Source organism: Denticeps clupeoides, chromosome 13, assembly GCF_900700375.1.
Source record: "Denticeps clupeoides chromosome 13, fDenClu1.1, whole genome shotgun sequence".
Lineage (NCBI taxonomy): Eukaryota > Metazoa > Chordata > Actinopteri > Clupeiformes > Denticipitidae > Denticeps > Denticeps clupeoides.
The window spans coordinates 19,219,374-19,227,391 of record NC_041719.1 but is presented as its reverse complement, the minus strand read 5'-3'; the positions used below and the strand labels follow the sequence as shown (position 1 = coordinate 19,227,391).

Here is an 8,018-nt window from a genome sequence, read left to right as displayed (position 1 = left end):
AACAAACTCTTTGAAGTTGTTCGAAATTAAAACAATTCACAATCCCACCATTCATTATGATCACAGCCACAGCTTTTCCTCAATGACTCTGTGGACAATCACAAATTTTGCCAGGATCTCCACTGGTACAAGCCGTACCAACAAACAAACATGAAGTCCAACAAGGAACTAGATTTTGTACTCAAACCAGAACTCACCACAAGGGCAAAGGGTCCCATTTAGTACAAAGGTTGTTGGGGGCAATGGTTGGAAGAATCCTATAGTACTAGCATCTCTGTTGTGGAGAGGGTGTCTGGTGTGCATGCTAACATCACATGCAGCACAGAAGAAAGGACGTGATCTACAATCATGACAATGAATGGATGGCTCCAACACTGTTGGCAGATTTTGTTTTCCACCTTTTCTTTTGCTACTGCAATGGTAACCAGACGAGGTCTCTCTGCTCTCACCCTTTCTGAAATTTTTTTTTTTTCGTGTGAAGCTGGTGACTGGACACCATCTTCTCTTGCTTCTCCTGTTGCATCACTAAGTGAAAGCAGAAGCTCTTGTAGAAACCCCTCTGATGAAAAAAACTGAAAAAAAGTCAAAAGCATATAAAGATGCAGTTTACATCTTTATATCCCATCCACCATATAGATACTAGCACAAATATATATATAACATTACAATGGAGGACTAATGGAGCCAAATAAAGTACATACCAACAGTCTGTGGAGCAAAGATCGCCTCAGAGTTAGTGTCGGGGGAGTTGACTTGGGGACAAGTTGTCTGACTGTAACCAGCTGTTTAAAGTATTTACAAAGTATACAAAAATATATATAAAAATTGATAAATGTTACACTTTTCGCAACACTACATGTTACAAGCTCATGTAAAATATAGCACAACTTCAGTATCAAACATTCATCTACATAGGTGTTTGGTGGAGCCATATCACCAGAATAAAGGCAGTGATACCTAAAGTAATCCTCCACGCTGGATTGTCTTTCCTGGTACCATGCTTATCAAGTGTAAGGTTTGTCTTGATCTTATAGAAGTGCCTTTGTTTTGTTAAGTGTTTTATAATTTTTGACCAAATGACAAATTTGCAGTACCTGCTGAGAAAATGAAACAGAATTGAGAAACTCAAAACTGTAATACATAAATTCTGCATTTTTTATTGTTTATTTACATCACCAGTCAATTGGTCAACTAGTCAACTGCTAATGTAACATAAATCACTGCATATATATTTTCCTACAACAGTACACTCATACATAGAAGATGAAATTATATTTGAAGATAACTTATGCATGAATAAATGATCCATGGAAAACAACACAAAGACTTTTTCTAAATCAGTAGCACTAATCACTAAATCATTTGTGATTAGTGGCCTTAATGCTGACAGTAACTTGTAACACAATTAAATCAGATCCTCTAAAAATCCACTAAATCAGCTCAACTGAAAAAGTTGAATTACATCATTATTACTGGAAGACTCTTATTTAATGTTGTATGCTAATGTTACTTAGCTAATTTAAAAAAACAAGAAACCCCTACTGTAGAGGGTAAACCTCTATTTAAGAACAAGTTCTCTTTAAATGTTCCTCTAGATTGCTTAAACTACTATTTTGAGAGGTATTTTCTTTTATACATCAAAATGATCAGGAACTTTGGATTCACCTTACATGGCCGTGAAGGCACGTACAACGTGAATCTCGTGTCCCATCATGTATTGCGATTTACGTCCAATCAGCGATCTTGAAGTCCGGTGAACTGAAAAACTGTTGAGCTGAAAGTAGCCAACGCGTTTATATTTTTACACTTAAGTTCCATAACCTCTGATTAGTTCAAGTGTAGTTTTATTTTGTAATGCTCCGTTACTCCTAATCTGAGGATTGTGGGTAGTGTAGTTCTACTCAACATTGACAAAAATCTGTTATTTCTACCTGAACTATGTGTACAGAGTTGCTCTGTTTATGGCGCTGTGCCATAGAAGTGTTATTTTACTGCGACCAGTGAACGTTGTTTGTGCATGCGTTTAACAAATCTGCAATCTTTTACAAATTATTGATGGTAAAAAGGTGCGCATGCGCACGCAATATGGCAGCAGCAGGGACCGACGCTGTGAGCGCCGCGGTCGGGTTAATACTGAAGTGAAATGGGCGGCCTGAGAACAATCACCATTAAATCCTTAGAAGAAAATTATGTAATATCCCAGGAACAGGAAATACAGAATAAAATCCGTAAAGCAAAACTAGATCTAGTTTTGTTAGAAATTATCAATAGAAAAATTGATTTTTAGCACAAAGACTTTGTTGGCAAAATAATGAACATGATAACAAATCGGGTAGTTTCTAGCCAACCAGTTTAAAGTAAGTAAAGGAAAACTATATGCGCTGTTAAAGAGTTCAATGGGACACAGTATATGACCCTGAAACAATAAACAACACTTTCAGGGACTTTCTTTGCACTCACCACAAATAAATTGAAATTTATACATTTCTTGAAATAGTATGCCTAAAAAAAGGCCCCAAGTCCAGATGGATTTCCAGAATTCTGGACAATTCTGGGACCAACTTTTTTTATAGAACATTACAGGAAAGTACAGAAAATGGTAGATTTCCAAATGGTAGAAACCCTCTTGAGCTTTTCAAACACTATGGTGGATGATGCCCGTGTCTGGGGCCAGCTGCCCAGTAGAACACTGGCACACTCGCGGGGACTGCTTGGCATGTCGTAGCCCTGCTGGCTGTGTTGAGTCCTTGACAGGGGGTGGGGTCCTTGAATCTCTGGGTCGCTGGGCCCATTACCTGGTCAGCCTGGGCCTCCTACATGTTGGCTTCAATTGGTGCCACATGTGAGTTATAAACTTAACAAAAAAGGTGAAATAACTGAAAACATGTTTTATATTCTAGTTTCTTTGCTCTGATTACTGCTTTGCACACTCTTGGCATTCTCTTGATGAGCTTCAAGAGGTCGTCACCTAAAATGGTTTTCCAACAGTCTTGAAGGAGTTCCCAGAGGTGTTTAGCACTTGTTGGTCCCTTTGCCTTCACTCTACAGTCCAGCTCACCCCAAATCATCTCAGTTGGGTTAAGATCTGGTGACTGTGGAGGCCAGGTCTCCACTTTTTGTTCAGAATATAACTCCACATGTGTTCATTCATAGTTTTGATGGCTTCAGTGAGAATCTACCAACGTAAATGGTCATGAAATGGCTGGACATGGTGAGGAAGGAGGACGCATACGCATGATGTCACGAGACAGGGATTTAATACATAAACCACACACGACAGGGGAACCATCACTAAACAATGACCTGACAGCGAACAGACACGAACAGGATCGTTTTATACAATGATACACAGGTGATAACAATCAGGGAACATTACACAGGACGAACATGAAACTCCGGTACACTCTGGACCGGATCATGAAAATATATATAATGGCAAGCCAAACAGGAAATAAATAATATATATAATGACAGGGACCTGAATATATGGAATGGAACCTGAATATATGGACTGAAACCTAGAATATATATATTTCTCAAGTACTAAATGAATATTTAGTTCTTTTAGGCTCCTCCCCAGACTCGGGCTGAGAATGATTGACGTCCCCCGTGCCATAATATATATAAATATACATAATATATACAAATTACACTGATATAAGTACTAAAAATATACAAATTTCACTGGATTTTTACATTTTAATGCACGTTGTCAGAATATATTCCATGTTTTTGGAGTCATTAATTTCTTGATTTGCCAAATTTTACTTTTATTTGCAGCCCTGGTAGCAGTGTGTGGGCATCATGAATACCACACATCATTACAACTATTCAACATTTCAGAGTATTTCTGAATGACATAGGACCATATCTCACTGATCACAGCCTCAAATTTATGAAAACCGATTCCAATCATCCAATCATACAAATTCATATGTTAATATTATTCCTTCTTTAAAAGAAGGTTGTGTGCCACTGGCAGGAACAATTCATACTCATTTTGTACATGACTATTCTGAATGCAACTAAAATACATATTCTTTTACCTGTTTGTAAGATTTAGGATTTACATAAATGAACAGATGATGTTCACATGTGATCTGTTGACAGGGTGAGAATGTGAGGCACATTTAAGACCAATAATTTCTTTATTTACACATATATTTACATTTTGCATTTACTGCATTTATACTTATTACCCCGTGTCTTCTGGTTCATAGGCAGGTGTGTTATCCACTAGGCTACTACCACCCATTATCGTTGATGACATTTTTTTTTAGAATTTAATGCTGTGACAGACGCTGACTTAGATGTACTCTGCATCTCACTGAATGGGTTGATACCTTAGTGTACATTTTAGATGAATGTAGGATAATCTGTGTAGGCAGCAAAATGGTCTGTTAAAGATCTCTTCACTTTCCTCTGCTCCTTTAATGAAAAACTGAGCACAAGTTGAGACAGTAATGCTTCATTAAGTCGTCTTATGAGAGCTTAAATTAAAGGAGTGTTTGACTGATTTTTAATAGAAAAGACATTACCTCAGAAGTTATTAAGTTAACATTGCAGCCTCCGCAAAGACAATATGAATCATTGTGGTCCAGTTCTTACTTTTATTACGTACATATGGTAGTTTTAATTGGTCCTTAAAACACAAAGAATGTTTTCACAGAGCAGTGGACAGACAATGAGCAGGAAGTCTGTGGTGCTGTGGTTTTGGCCACCCTCTTGGTCTTCTGTTTTTTCAGATTCAAGATGAAAGGGGATACCAAAAAATATTCTCAAAACAAATATTCTTAAAATATTCTCAGAATTACACATTGGAAGAGGAAGTGAAATATTAATTAATTATACAAATATGTAATATCTAAATATGATATATAAGATAGTTACACATAATTTGTTTTAAAAATGCACATTTTCCACCAGTATGCAGAACAGAAATCAGTTACAGAGCGCTGTCAGCATTGCTCCAAGATTATTGGACTGTCTGTGAGATCCTCATCACACATCTGTGACCAGCAGACATGGAGGTTGCCACTCAAGGTCACACACGCTAATCTCTGCCTTTGAGTGGCTCCCCTCCAGACGCCGGCTCTGATGCCCCGGCTGCAGGACACAGAGGGGGAACGTCACCTTTGATCCTAAAGCTGCCCTTTTCTGCCACATGTACAGGACATACAGAGAATTGAAATTGCATTACTCTCAGACCAATGGTGCATACAAGTAACATTAAATACAACAATAACATTAAATACAAGGGTATAAAAATAAGCATAATATATCACATTTATATACAAATAAGGGCACATGGTGGAGAGTGCAAACCACGTAAACAATGTGAACAATGTAGTGCAACAGAGCTTGTAAAGTGTAAAAAGTGTGCTGCACAGAGTGACTGGTGCAGGTCAGTTTGTGTGTGTGTGTGTGTGTGTGTGTGTGTATGAGAGTTTGTGCGGCAGAAGAGGGGAGTGAGGAGAGTGGGGGCAGAGCCGGGAGAGAGTTAAGCTTCCTGACAGCCTGATGGGTGAAGCTGTCCTTCAGTCTGCTGGTCCTGGCCTGGAGACTCCACAGTCTCCTCCCTGATGGCAGCAGGCTGAAGAAGGTTTGCATTGGGTGGGTGGGATCGGCTGCTTATTATACGTATTATACGTGAGCTGCTCCACTGTGCCTTCTAAATTGCCCCTCAGGGACAAATAAAGTTCTTTGAAATTGAATCTGTCTTCAAAGAGATGAAGACAAAGTATTACCATTTGACATGGTACTGACCAGCAAATAACAGCACATGTAGTATTAGTAGCAGGAGGTCTCGTGTAAAAAATGTTCAAGGTTTAATTTGTCTGGCATTGCTTGTGAATGTCTGTAAACAGGAGAAAATCAGAACCACAGTGGGATGTGGCACTTTGAATAATGATAATAATAAAAGCAGCACATTGTCTGGTTTCTCCTCCTCCTTTTCTGGTTCGGGGATATTTGGAGGAGGTGGTGGTGTTCGGGGAAACTAGTAAACTTCCATGTGATGTCATTTGTGTCTGATGTCCATTGTGAAATCCACCGCTTGCTCTCCTATGTGTGTGGGACGTCTTCCTCCTCCGCTTTGCATCATTTGTGGTTTAATTAAACCTAGTTAAAGTAGAGCACCTACTAGACCTCCAAACTGAACCATGTACCAAGCATATATAACACCCGTTCTTCAGCACAGAGAGCAGCATAGGCTGACGGGCCCAAACGCTGCAAAGGTAACAATTTTTTTTCTGTTTTATGGAAAACTGCCTATATTAAGTTGTTTCGTAGCCCTAGTATAGTTGATATCTGAGTAGTGTTGATTTTTAGATTCTCTTAATATAACTGGGATGGAGAAATTATTAATTAAATTTGATGTGGTGAAACAAGCCACATGGCCTGGCTAAAATATTGTGACTGTCAACCCTAAAAAGATTGGTCACACATACAGTCACTAAATGTGATATGCTGCATCAGCACCCAATAATTACTACACCATAGTAATGCAGGAGCAGGATAATTTCTTTGTGGTCTAGTCTAGGGGACTAAATCAGTTAAACAATGTTCCCTTTTCTAGCAATTGTAAAATGAATGCATTTACATATGTATTATATATGTATACTTTGAAAAGTTTGTTTCATTTTTTGCAGTTGCGTTTTATTTGATCCTATGACCATGTCACCTTTACGGCTGTGTCTTCTGCTGCTCTCTTGCCACATGCTGCCATTCTTCACTGCTCAGGGTCAGTCCTGCTTTATTCTGACAGAATTACTAATTTCTTTGCCTTGAAGTTCCTACTTAAATCAAATGTGTGTATTTGATGTAAACTATGTTTGCATTGAGAACACAGTCTTTAGTCTGGGTCTGGACCAAAACAATGTTTCATGTATTTATTTTATGTCACTAATTAGTAAAATGTTATAATGACTATATTTTGAAGACTTGTTGAAGTGGTTGGATGGGATTGTCTCTGTCTCTCTCTAGCGAGCTGTGTTGGCCGCTGTGGAGAACCATTCTCTAGAGGTCAGCTGTGCAACTGTGATGACAACTGCCTTGCCCATGATGAGTGCTGCAAGGACTTTGAGGCTGTCTGCACCTCCAGTAAGATTTATTCAGCATTGCAATGCAAATACAAACTGCATCGAGCAATGATGCATGATCATGATGCTCATGTCTGCTGCAGGTAAGTCCTGCAGCGGGCGATGTGGTGAGAAGTTCCTGCGTGGTCGGGTGTGTGAGTGCGACTCGGACTGTTCCCAGCATAACACCTGCTGCCCGGACTACCAGGCACGCTGTGGCTCAGGTACAGAATATAAACCTAAACCGGGAGTCTTAATTCAAGGAACCCTCAGATTGCGCCAAGTATACTGCAAGTCCAACAGGGATGTCTTTTTATACCAACAGCACAGATGCTTGTCTTCCGAGGTGGTTGTGCTTTTAAATGTTAAAACTTAATAAAGACACTTGGACCACTTGAAGGTGTAAAAAAATCATGAACACCTATTTTGTTTCAGATATTTGGATCTTGAGAGGCGCAGGTAAGCAACCTTTACATTTCCTAATCCTCCTTAGTAGAATTTACAGAGAAATTGCACTTAAACACAAATGAAATGCCTCCTACAGCGTGGAGGAGGCATTTAAAACGCATCAACAGTGATGATTCCTGGGTTCATTCACAATATCACACCCTCACCAAAGCAGCAGCCCAGCAGGATTTGATCAAGCCAGTGCTTGTGTACCAGGAGCATCAATCCACAGCTGCCTGTATCCTCTCACTGCTGCCTCCGTTGCTGCCCTGATGGCTGATCTACTCAACGTGTAGACGCTGCTCAGTGGCAGTATGCTACCCAACCCTTTTAACCACTTCCAGATGTCCCTGGTTCTCGCCAGACTTCCTCTCAAATGCTAGCTGCTTTCAGACCTCTGACGAAAGTAGAGGAGAGTAGTCATTCTGTAAATATACAGTAATTTCATACCTTTAGGCATGACAATGTCAGGAACGTGAAATCTGATCATCC

At 39.4% G+C, this 8,018-nt stretch overlaps 1 protein-coding gene across 1 annotated transcript; it reads left to right on the top strand.

The window, feature by feature from the left end:
• The first annotated feature begins 6,660 nt into the window (after nt 1–6,660).
• Nucleotides 6,661–7,529, top strand: LOC114802247 (proteoglycan 4-like). Its single transcript, XM_029000964.1, has 4 exons — nt 6,661–6,742; nt 6,985–7,101; nt 7,184–7,362; nt 7,515–7,529. Exons 1-4 carry the CDS (start codon nt 6,670–6,672, stop codon nt 7,527–7,529), a joined length of 384 nt encoding a protein of 127 aa, XP_028856797.1. The 5' UTR covers nt 6,661–6,669.
• Nucleotides 7,530–8,018: the final 489 nt, after the last annotated feature.

What these genes read in the sequence shown, in the direction of transcription:
- LOC114802247 (XM_029000964.1), top strand. Translation starts at nt 6,670, where the DNA reads ATGACCATGTCACCTTTACGGCTGTGTCTTCTGCTGCTCTCTTGCCAC. An exon ending in GCCATTCTTCACTGCTCAGG is followed by an intron (nt 6,743 to 6,984) that starts GTCAGTCCTGCT and finishes GTCTCTCTCTAG; the next exon opens with CGAGCTGTGTTGGCCGCTGT. An exon ending in TGAGGCTGTCTGCACCTCCA is followed by an intron (nt 7,102 to 7,183) that starts GTAAGATTTATT and finishes TGTCTGCTGCAG; the next exon opens with GTAAGTCCTGCAGCGGGCGA.